This window comes from Hydra viridissima, unplaced genomic scaffold, assembly GCF_058129835.1.
Source record: "Hydra viridissima isolate aposymbiotic clone 2 unplaced genomic scaffold, HvirCarnegie_v1 scaffold_10, whole genome shotgun sequence".
In the NCBI taxonomy this organism is placed as follows: Eukaryota; Metazoa; Cnidaria; class Hydrozoa; order Anthoathecata; family Hydridae; genus Hydra; species Hydra viridissima.
In genome coordinates, this window is record NW_028324309.1 from 2,981,406 (window position 1) to 2,993,827 (window position 12,422).

The 12,422-nt window shown below is 29.9% G+C and overlaps 2 protein-coding genes across 2 annotated transcripts; one reads left to right on the forward strand and one right to left on the reverse strand.

The window, feature by feature from the left end:
- Positions 1 to 3,796: 3,796 nt before the first annotated feature.
- LOC149882626 (uncharacterized) lies at positions 3,797 to 5,398 on the reverse strand. The gene has a single exon (XM_090100683.1). The coding sequence runs from the start codon at positions 5,071 to 5,073 to the stop codon at positions 4,066 to 4,068; it is 1,008 nt and encodes a 335-aa protein (XP_089956809.1). The 5' UTR covers positions 5,074 to 5,398; the 3' UTR covers positions 3,797 to 4,065.
- Positions 5,399 to 7,168: 1,770 nt separating this feature from the next.
- LOC149882627 (zinc finger MYM-type protein 5-like) lies at positions 7,169 to 9,432 on the forward strand. Its single transcript, XM_090100814.1, has 3 exons — positions 7,169 to 7,453; positions 7,561 to 7,671; positions 7,761 to 9,432. Exons 1-3 carry the CDS (start codon positions 7,256 to 7,258, stop codon positions 8,145 to 8,147), a joined length of 696 nt encoding a protein of 231 aa, XP_089956940.1. The 5' UTR covers positions 7,169 to 7,255; the 3' UTR covers positions 8,148 to 9,432.
- Positions 9,433 to 12,422: the final 2,990 nt, after the last annotated feature.

Genomic DNA, 12,422 nt, shown 5'->3' on the forward strand with positions numbered 1-12,422 from the left:
AAGTGGCTTAAAAAACTTGTCAAATCAAAATGTAAAGAAGCAAACTTGCCAGTTTAGTAATAAAATCATTTGTTAGAAATACAATCGTTTTTATCAAAGCTTAATTTCTTTTTAAATTAATAAGGCTGCAATATTTAACTTTCTGTGACAGTAAATCCCATAAATAATTTTTTATTTTAAAAGAAAGTTTTTTGGTCATCAATTAAGATCCTAATTTTGAAACGAAGATTTTGAAGATTAGAAATAGCTACAATAGGCTTCCAATTTCCAATAGATACCACAATTGATAACGATGAAGAGAACAAGAGTTAGCACCTTCTCAGAATACGCAACGGATGCTTTTCATTCTAATTTCAATAAACACAAGAGATTTAATTCACAGACTCGATAACCCAATCAACTCCTGAAGCGTATCATTGAACAGTGTTAAAGTCAAGAAGGTTTAACTTGCAAGAATGGAAAATAAATAATCATAAAATGCTAAATATATATTTTATCGATGAGAAAATGTTAATTTATTTGAAAATCATTCTCTTTCGAAAAAAGTCTCTATTTAAAAAATATTGCACACATCAATTACTTTGCACACATTAATCATAGCTTTTCATATGTTTTAAAAATAATTCAAAAAATAAGTTTTGAAATTTCAATTACCGTTGAAACAAACATCTCATCTTCATTAAATATGCCTCGCACCAGCGTCAAACTCTGGATTAATGTGCCGCGAATTTATATTCAGAATTATAAAATTAGCTGCTATGGACTTCTAAAGTTATATAACATTTTTCGTTTATTTTTTTTTTTTGGCACTTAGGTCCGAATTTACAAGCTGTGATATTGATATTTACATATCGACATATATATTTTCTACATACTAACTCAACAATCTTCTTCTTGATAAAGTTTTAGTATTTGATGCGCAAACTTTGTATTGACTCTGCTTTGGTATTCTGTAGAACTTAAAATTTTGTAATGTTGATCTTTCACTTTGATTTTAATGTGTACTTTCACTTTGATTTTAAGGTGTAACTTTCATTTTTAATTTCTTGGTAAACTTAAATGTTCGAAATGCATTATCATTTTAACAAGCACTCCTTCCCAGACAACTTTTTGGATCCCGCTCAGACCTATCCTCATAAATTGAGTTTGCTTGACTCGTGATAGAGTTTAAACTTTTGTTGTTTTGCATTTTGGTAAACGTCGGATCACTATTTTGCAAAACGATTATTAGCTAAAAACAGGAACGTGAACTCTTTTATAACATTAACTTGAAACAAGTTAAACCACTGCACAGTGGTCCATTAGGGCAAGGGGCAGTAGGTGAACAAAAAGGGAAAAAATTTTAGCTATCTAATCTCTAAAGCTTACTTAGATTTAGTTTTATATGTTAAGCGATATTTGTTATTAATTAACTTTTGTTAACATTTGTGTCAACATTTTGAATATTGCAACTAAAAAAAAATGTTTTAAATGAAATCAACTTTGAGTTTTTTATTTTATTTGCATCTTTGTTGTCAAAAAACCAAATTGCTTCAAGGTTTTTTAACATATTCAAAGGTAAGACAATGAATATTATTACATGAATTTGTCATTTTTTATGTCACGTTACATGAATTTGTCTTTTTTTATGTCACGTTACATGAATTTGTCTTTTTTTATGTCACGTTACATGAATTTGTCTTTTTTTTTGCCATCTTAGTAAAAATTTAAAGATCACATATCAAAAAAAAAAAAAAAAAATTCTGAAAAAAAAATTTGTTTTCTGGGCGACAATTTATGAATGACACACATTGACATGTAATATCTAATATGTATTTGAGCTACTATATTTAAATCTGATTTCATACATGTTTTAATTTCAAAAACCAGAAGTCTGCGCGACATTTATATTTTAATATCAACCTGTCAAATAAAATATATTTAAGCCCTAGGATATTTTTTTTTGTTTTAGATTTGGTTTTATTAAACCTAGATACTCATTATTATTTTAAATAATAAAAAAATAATAATAATAATTTTCTCAAAGAAAACAAATATTTTCAAACAAAATGTTTCTGAAGATATATTTAAACTTATTCAGACAAAAAAAAGTTCCTGAACTTAAAGATGCTACGCATGCTGTTCAGCAGCTTTGTTTACCTGTATCGAAGAAAATGGAAATCTGTTAACGAAACCGTCAGATGTTTTGAAAACAAGATCGTGAATTGGCTTAATGAACATTTTTATATTATTAATTTATTAATAATAATTTCCTCACCAGAAAAACAGATGATGAATCAAGTACAAGTTGATGTGGTCGAATTTTAAAAATCCAATTAGAAAAAAATGATATAAACGGTTGAGTAAACAAGATAGCAAATAAATGGAATAATGCGGGACAAAATAAATAGGATAAGGCGGAGCAAAATAAATAGAAAAATGCGGGACAAAATAAATAGGATAATGCGGGACAAAATAAATAGAATAATGCGGGACAAAATAAATAGAATGTGTGACAAAATAAATAGGATAATGTGTGACAAAATAAATAGGATAATGCGGGACAAAATTTTTCAGAGAGCACCATGAAACAGCTCACATTCATCACTATGCAAGAGCCGGGTTATCTATTTTAAAAATTTTGATAACTTCAGACATAAAAAAAAAACATTACATCAAAAAGAAACGATTAGGTTGTTTACTTTTAAAGAAAGAAGCTATTGGTCTGGTAAACTAATTTTGCAGCCACGTTTTGCAACTGCAAACCTAGGTAATAACTTTCTAACTTTTTTTAATTATGAATAGATCATTTACTGATTTTTGGATCGTCAAATTTGTTTTGATAAGTCGCATAGTTTGAGAATGTCGATCTCTGACAATGATCACCAATATATATATTGGTGGCCATCTTCTCCAAGTAAGCGTTTAGAAAAAAAACTTTTATGGCTTCAATTTAATTTGTTAGCGTTTAAGAAAGATTTGAAATTGTATACTTTGCAGTTGTGTAGCCAGTTAGATTCAAGTATAAGTTGTTGAGCCATTTTTCAATCTTCTATGAAGATATGATAAATTGTCTTAATACATATATATAGTAAACCAAAAAAATTCTAGAATGCTGAAGGCTCGAAATTTTGAGGTTTCTCTCTAAAGTTTTGAAAACTTATCAAACCAATCTAACATTTACAAATAGATAAATAGGCATAACTTCTTAACATAACTCCATAACATAACTCTTGAACATAGCTCCATAACAAATAAATAAAAATCACTCCTTAAATAATTAACTGTACCGGTAAGGAATTTTTGATAATTTTTAAAAAACTTGTCAAAAAATTAAAATTTATTTTTTCTTAACTTTTCTTAAGATTTTGTTCTTATTGTTTGGTTTTTTTTTACAGAAACTACAACTCGTTTTTTTGTTTTTATAGTTTATTTTTAAACTTAAGTAAAATTCGCCTTTATTTAAGTTCGTCTTTTTTAATAAGTTTCTATTAGGCGGTAAATACTTTAATAATAATTTTCTTTTTCTTTTTTTTTATATTAGATATAGCTCAATTTATTTAGGAAAGGTGAATTGAAATGAGTTTGTGTTCCTAATACTATGAGAGCTACTTCTAACAGATACTGTCTCTAAAAATATTGAACGTCTCGCTTTGTTAAATCTCTTTAGAAATTCAAGTCATCCACATGCAGCTGATTGCAATCACAAATTTTAGTAACTTGCAACTACAATTAAGGGACTGATATAGAAACTTTTTCGTTTTTATAAATAAAAAAGGTCATTCTCATGTTAAATCAAACCACGACCCCCTTTAACTTTCTCTGAAATTTGTGTATTCAATACCTTTAGTTATGAAAAAGGTTTAGAGGAAAAATATTACAACAACTACATATTCAACGTTTAAAAAACTAGCTCCACGAATAAGGTAAATATGTAAGGACCTGTCTGTAACCTAATTATAAGCTCAATCTAATTTAAACTAAATCTTTAGCTTCAAATACGGGGACACTGAGTATTCATACTGATCGATTCAAGTTGTTCATTTTAGCATATTTATTGTTTATTATACTAAAAGTCAACATAAGTTATAAACTTAAATTGATATAACTTCCATTTAGTGATTCTGTTTTTTTAATGTGCAAAAATGTTCTCAACCAATAAACGTATGAAATAAGCATTTGTGAGATTCTTCTATTTTTAGTGACGTATATAAGCGCATTAGAGACTGAGTTATGCTCACATAATACAAGAATCCAAAGCAGAAGCTGTGTTGCATTTCCAACTGATTGGAACCTTCCCGAGTATAGTATTGAAGCTAGATAGTAGTTGACCACCACTGAAGGGAGGTATGAAACTGTTTGTGAGACTGAAATCAGCATCATAGTGTTAGTCAGTCGCCTCTCCACGGCAATGTGCTTTAAAACTTGAATTTCTTTATTTCTCATTCTTTTTTTTGTTCCAATCGACAGAGATGTATTTATAACTACTATAGATAATAGATTGGTGATTGTATATGTTGCAATGCTGAAGAAGAAAAGCGATCGCTGATAAAACGTCGCTCGAAGATAGATGGTTGATGCATACCAAATACCTAGTCCAGAACAGACGAGAAAATGGAAACTAATGATCGGTATCACGTAAATGAATTTGAAATAAATGCCGCAACATTTTTTATCGTTAAAAACTGCAAGGAATCGTTCTATTGATATCAGCACAACAATGGAGCCTGAAAAAGTCAACGGAAATACAATCCAAAATCCAATGAAAGAAATTGTTAAACAACTAACGTCATTTAATCTTTTCAATAAAACAACTTTAAGCGGAATAAGAACTAAAGCAACAATTAAGTCAACAGCGGAGAGTAACAGCACAAGTTTTTCGTTTCGGGTGTAACTATTCGTTCTTGGCGACTTGCACACGCCGTTTATTAAAAAAACGTTCGATATAAATATAAGAATTCCAATGATAATATCAATTAAACTGAGCATAAAGCCACTTAAGCCATGGGTAACTTTTAAGTAAGTGACTCGGCAAAAGGCGTCACTCTGTTTTGTAATGTTCATTATAGACAAGTAAACATCAAAGTCGTTCATTTTGAGTCTTTCTAATTACTACAAACTAAATAAACCTGCAGCATAGAAATTTAATTTGAGAAAATTAATTTGAGATCAACGCTTAGTTCAAACGCAGCATTACAAGAAGCAGGCTATCCGATCCTTTTCTTTTAAACAAGTGAACTGATGTTCTATCCGATCCTTTTCTTTTCAACACGTGAAAAGCTCAACTGAAATTTAGTCAGACTCACTATTTTAAAAAACATTTGAAGAAACCAAACTTTGTTACAAAATTATCATTATTTTTTAGTTGTGCTCAAACAAAACAAAACGCAAATAATAGAAAGCGCATGTTGTTTGCGTGAATAAGTTTCGCAGGTTTTATCGCAAGATTAATCGCTTTAGTTTCTTTTTGAACAAAAAACTATTTAACAATTTCATATGTATTTGTTAAAAAAAAAAAATAAAAAAAAAAATTCATTTTTGAAGTAACTGCATCTGCAGTAACATTTTCACCGCAAGAGCTATAACAACAGCTGGAGCAACATATGCAATAAAATTTTCTTCAAGACTTTTGATTCGATTTAAATTAAAGTAAAAAAAATTTTAATAACTATTTGATAATTGTTCTTTTATTAATTTGTTTTCGTTTTTGAAACCTGGAGAGGCTTTTCATTAAAAGTATCCAGCTGATTTATCGGAGACCGTTTATTTGTGTGGAAAGTTTCATTAATGGAGTTCTTATATCTGAAAAAGTTCAATTTGATCTTAATCAGAGATATTAAGTGTTTAATAATGAAATCATTAATAATTAGGCTTATCAAAAATAATATTACATAACTTGGCTAATTATGAGTGTTATTACATAAATTAGCTTCTTAAGTTTATTATCAATATAATTCAGATTATTATCAACATAATTTAGATTATTAGCTACATAATTTGGCATATTAGGAACATTATCAAAACAATTTGACACATTAAGAATAATGTTAACAATTTTTGACGTATTAAGAATATTTACTAACATAATTTGGCAAATTAAGATAACGAAATATTAATAACCAACTGCAAGATTTTCATATAATTAAACTTTTCTCAAAAATTACTTTTACTATTTCCAATTTAAACAGGGGCCAATGCTATAAACATAAAAAACGAAGTTTTTTCCGTAAAACACGAAGTTTTTACCGTAAAAAGCGAAGAAAAAAAAGTCCATAGCTGTAAACATTCAAAAAATTCCGTTTTTAAGATAAAAACTTCGCTTTTAAATCCAATGCTATAAACGAACCAGGGAATCGCCTTTTCAGATAAAAAAAAAAGCGTTTTTTCGAAAAAAAACTTCAGATAAATTTTTGATTTCAATTTTAGATATTTTCTTCGTGATTTTTAACGGCCATTGTTGGAACAACGTTAGCGCTTCAAAATCATTGAACATTCTTTGTTTGTGTTTTTATGTAGATATTTTATAGATAAAACTGAAAAGGATTTTGGTAACTCAATAATAAACTAATTACTTAAAATCTGCATTTAATCGATTATTCAGTTCCTTGCGTTTCGTTAACAACGCATGCATGAACTTTACATTCCATGGTTATTTATAACTATGGAATGTAAAGTTCATGCATGCGTTGTTAACTACATATACATATACATACATGTATAACTACATGTATGTATATGTATATGTATATGTATATATATATATATATATGTGTGTGTGTGTGTGTGTGTGTGTGTGTGTGTATATATATATACAGGGCCGCCGCGTGGGGGGGGGGGGTACAGGGTACTTTTTACCCGGGCGCAGGATCAGAAGGGGCGCACACATGACAATAATTTTTTTACTTTAATAAAAAAGATATACAGGGCTTCAAAGAAAAACTCCTAATTTTATATTATAAGTTTATTGTGACAATACACTTGACACATTTTAAAATTAGGAGTTTAAGAATTGTTGCCTCAGCAATACAGCATTATCCGAATTCATATGCGGAAGTCTGAGACTACTCAAAACTTTTGCGGGAAAATACTCATAATGGCTGCTTTGTTTATAAAAAACACATGTATATCTATATTTATTATATACATACCTACATATAGATATCAACAAAAATTAAAGTACATTGCATAACTGAGATTCCAAGACTTCGTTTACATTCGCTAAGTAACATAAAAATAGCTTTAATACTTGAATATTTCTGTTTTGTAAAAACAAGACATGTTCAGTTTCAAGAAAAAAGATTCTGGCTGTCAAAACAGAAAAAATGCGGCAAATTGGACAGCAAATGAGCAAAAAAATAAACGTACACTCGAAGATTGTGGTATACGAGCTACAAAAAAAGGAGATGGGGATAGGCCTGCCGTTTCCACATTGATTATTAAAAATTCCTCCCAGACACGTCAAGCTTTTGAAATAGTAGGTTCATTAATTTAAATATAACCTTTTTTTTTATATACCTCTACCATTATACTATTGCTATATGATTCAAGAGATTTTTAAATCTTTTACTTCATTTTCTATAGGATGGCTTTAGAAATAATTCTTTTGAAAATTTTTTGAGCTCAAAAGAAGCGCTGCCTCCTTCAAGAAGCACAATATTGGCAACAAGAGTTGAAAATGGAAACAATTTATTGGTAAATTTTGCTTTGCAAAGATTCTTTTAATAATCATTTTGAGCTTGTGTAAGTAATATACTTATTTAAATATTTATTTGAAATAATAGTATAAAGATAAGATGGTTGAGGCAATTAGTACAAACGATCCTGCTTTGTGGGCTGAAAATATGTCTAAAGTAGAACGTGATGCAGTTGTTCTTCAGGGGCCTCCTGAAAATCTTTCATATTTTCCGAGAGACTCGAACAAGATTAAGGTTCCTGAATCAGTTTTCCACGAAATAACTCGCAATGGGGAAAAAATAAACAGAGATTGGCTTGTTTGGAGTGCAACTTCTAAAATATTTCTTTGCTTTCCGTGCTCACTTTTCGGAAGCGAGCAAGCTTGCGGGGCTGGTAATCAATCGCATCTTCTACGTTGGAATGGTGGCATCAATGGAAACTGGAGAAAGTTAGCTGACAAAGTAAAAAGCCACCAAAACAATCCTCACCATTGAGACTATTGCATTAAGTGGAAAACAGAGCTAGAAAGCATGGAAAATCAGTGTGGGGTTGATTCAAGTCTAGAAAAATTGGTAAGAAATGAGGCAGCTAGGTGGCGTAAAATGCAGATATTGCCAAGCTAATTATGGACGTCTTGGAGCAAAACGACATCGATCTGAAGAACTGCCGAGGTCAAGGATACGACAATGGTGCCAACATGTCTGGTGTGTACAAAGGAGTACAAGCGATCATTCTTCAAAGAAATTCTCAAGCTTTCTATATGCCATGCAGCGCTCATAACCTTAACCAAGCTGGTGTTCACTCCCTTGAATCTTCTGTAGAAATGAAGTTTCTCTACAATCTTTTTAGTGGAAGCCCTATATGATGGAAAATCTTGACCGAGACGACTGGTTTGTCTCTTCATCAACCTCGCAAACCCGATGAAGTGCACGCATTGAGGCTGTAAAGCCGTTGGTTAAGCGACCCAGAGGAATTCTTCTTTCTTTGCAGAAACTTCGGGATCTTGATTTAACTGGAGATATTTTGAATGACGTAAAATCTAGGAGAAATGGATTCAGTCATTTGAGTTTATTATCATGACAACCTTCTGGTTCAAAGCACTTCAAGCAATAAACTATGTCAGCGTGTCATTTCAATCAGAAAATATTACTCTAGATGATGAGATAAAACTTATGAGGACTCTTAATTTCAAGCTGCAGAAAAAACGACGAACATTTTCTAGTTCCTATGGCTCTCAGAATCAAATAGTAGGTCGAGTGAAGAAAAAGAAGTTGAACAACCTAACGTGGAGAAGAAATGTAAAACTTTGGCACAAATCTATGTGAGTGATGTAGATGAAGACAAACTTATTTTAGAGGTCCGTCATCTGGATACTCTGAAGCGCGCCAATCTTTTCGGTCCAAAAGAAAATCTCTCTTCAATGAAGCTATTAAATGGAATTTATCAGAAAGGTCTAGAGTCTCTCTTCGAATCAATATGCATTTTGTTACGTATTTTTAACACGATTCCCGTTTCCATCGCCGAAGGTGAGCGGTCTTTCAGTAAGCTTGGTCTGGTAAAAACAACATTAAGATCTACAATGAGTCAAGACCGGCTAACTAATCTCCTAGTTAGATCTATTGAACACGATCTTGCAAAAAGTCTGTGCTACGACGAGGTCATTACGAATTTTGCTATGAATAAAGCCCGGAGAGTAAACTTCTCTTGAAGCATTAAATATCTATTACATTTAAAACTTGCAGTTACTTGCAATATAAATAAAGTTCAAGAACATGTCTATTTGTGCATTTCTTTTTTAATATATTAAAAAAATTATTAGAGGCTTCCTCGACCCACGCCCTCAGAATTCAGTAAAAAAAGATTAGCATTTGGACAGTACTCAAATTTTTTTTGGATTCGGTCGATATGATAGGGCGCTAGTGAAATTTTGACCCTGGGCGTCATTAAGGATCGCGGCGGGCGTGTATATATATGTATGTATCTATGTATATATATATATATATATATATATATATATATATATATATATATATATATATATATATTAACAAATGTTATAGCATAAGTATGTAATATATAGTATATATTAACATGCTATAAGTATGTAATCAATCATTTATATATTTCTAAATAAAGATTTTATATTCAAGTCTACACACAAATAGTTATAAACTAATGTGAAGTAAACTACTAATAGTGCTAATGATATATAACAAGGGTAATAATAATGGCAATTTATTCATTATATTCAAAAACAGTAGCAACAGCAGAGATATATTACAACATATAACATTAACAATGATAAAATGATGTAATGTATAGTATATATCAATTTTATATGTATGTAATATATATATATACTTTCAATAGTTTTATTAACTTAATACACTAACATTGAAAATAGCTTCTCCTACACTGTGTATAATACGATAAATTGTGTTGGTAGAGATTCCATGACAGTCTCTGAAAATATGAAAAAAAAAATTTGTGCCAATAAAATGAAGAAACACAATTATCTGGAAACGTACTGAAATGCTTTTATTTCGCTTAGTATAATGTTGTAAATCATCTGTAAGCCTAGTTTATAAAAATCTAATAAAGCTCTTGGGACTCGATACTGCTCCCAAAAAACGTTTTTAGAAACATCTTCGTTAAAAAAGCGACCATTAAATTAAAATGAAATTGAAAAACAAAACAAGAATATAATTTCTGCGCCTATTTAGTTTTATTTCTGATTTTTTTCGATAAAAAATCATTAAAAAAACATCAAAGTTTAGTAATTTTAAGTGATGTTTTAAACACCAACCTCTTGAGTCAATCGGTGGCGAAGCTCATTTTCTGCAACTTCGAAATCTAAGTCTTCATCCGAAAAAATCGAATCTATGTTCCTATTTTAATTTTACACAGTTTTTTTAAACACCAAATACTAGAATGTAAAAATATTTATAAAAATAGAATAGACAGCACAGCCTACTTAACAACTAATAAAGTTTATTAAGTAGGCCTACTAGATAAAAATTAAAATAAAAATTGCTATCAATGTCGTATTACGGATAAAAAAGTCCGTGAATTTTAGTAACGTATACGTTTTATGCTTTATAGCAATGGCCGAAAAAAATACAAACAGCGATGAATTCTTCGAGTTTACGCATTTTTTTGCGAAAAAATAATTTACTTAAAAATTGCGTTTTTACGAAAGACTTTTTTTCTCAAAAAAAACTTCGAAATGTTTATAGAATTGGCCCCAGATTAGATAAATTCCGTTTATTCTCGTGTATAAACCGCATATTATTTACCCAAAAATGTTTTAAAAATTATGATTGCGGTTAATGCACGAGCCAGAAAATCAAAATGCTCATAGAGTATTTATTTTATCGTGAAAATATTTTAAAATTTCTGTTAAATATTTTGGTGTAAACGTTGTGCCTGGTTTTGGCCACACTTCGGCTCTGCGTTTTAAAGGATAAATTTTGAAGTTGCTTTCATTTGAATAAATTAATCAAATCCTAAATAATTCCGGCTTGTTTTCATACGGTTAGCCATAACCAATTGCTAAACTTTATTGGCCTAATTTGTAATTACTAGCTTTTTTGGTTCAATTGGGCTATGTCAAACACCTTTTTTCAGATTGTCAAATGGGTAAAAATATTAATTTATATATAATGTTGCTGACAGCTAGCATTTTTTGTACAGTTTAATTTCAAAACACTGGTAGTTTTTTTTACCTAGTAAAAAATTTGAAATACTCAGAAAATATTTCTTAAAGAAATAAAAAAATAATCTCACCCAAGAAAAAAACGAAAAAAAAAGTCTTACAATGCCTCTAAATGCTAAGTTGATTTTTCGAATTGTTATCTAACAAAATGATGATAAACTGAGCTAAAAGATGAGGTTTAATGTCTAATAAAAGTCAAACGATGCATGTAAATACAAGTAACAAAGACAAACAACCAAAAAAATAACTTTGAAGGACGGCGAAAATCTTTTAGTGATAAAATTTCTCTCCCTGCAAATCACCAAAATCAACCAGAAAATCAATCCGTATATTTTATATATATATATATATATATATATATATATATATATATATATATATATATATATATAGTTGCGAAAAATGAAATAGCACCACTTAGCGTATTTTCCTTTTTGTTAAAAAACACCATGTAAAACACCAAATAAAATTTTTTTATAGCTTTGCTATTTAAAATATTAGCGGACATGTTTACTTTCTAAAACAAATCATTTTGGGAAAAAAAAACTGCTTGGTGTTGCTCGATTTTAATCAAAAATGCCAATTCTGACCGAAAAATAAAATAGCACCACACACTCTTTTGTTGTAAAATACTCTGGTAACGGTAAAAATAATTGTGAAAATAGCAAGCGTTGGATTTTTTTTTTGCTGTTTTATTCGCTTTATGTTAGTGAGTATTAGTAGGAGACATTTACATATAAAAATGGGACGCGGAAAGCATTATAGTGCAGGAAAACGAGAACTGATCCAAAAGTTGATATCAGCAGGGAAATCTTATAGAGAAGTTGGTCGTTTTGTTGAGTGTTTCAATAAAATGATAAGAAATGCCATAAAATTTCAAGAAAAGCCTGAAACATGTGGTCGAAAACGTTCTATTTCAACATTGCTGGCTAATCGCTTAGTCCGACAGGCTAAAAAGGAACCTTTTAAAACCAAGCTGAAAAAAGACTTTAACATCGATGTAACAGTAAAAACAGTTCGGAGTTGTCTGCGAGTTAATGGATTAAAAGCCTGT

Bases quoted from the DNA above. Each gene is read 5' to 3' on its own strand.
- LOC149882627 (XM_090100814.1), top strand. From the start codon at position 7,256: ATGTTCAGTTTCAAGAAAAAAGATTCTGGCTGTCAAAACAGAAAAAAT. The intron at 7,454-7,560 runs GTAGGTTCATTA...CATTTTCTATAG, and splicing joins CACGTCAAGCTTTTGAAATA to GATGGCTTTAGAAATAATTC. The intron at 7,672-7,760 runs GTAAATTTTGCT...TTGAAATAATAG, and splicing joins AAAATGGAAACAATTTATTG to TATAAAGATAAGATGGTTGA.
- LOC149882626 (XM_090100683.1), bottom strand. From the start codon at position 5,073: ATGAACGACTTTGATGTTTACTTGTCTATAATGAACATTACAAAACAG.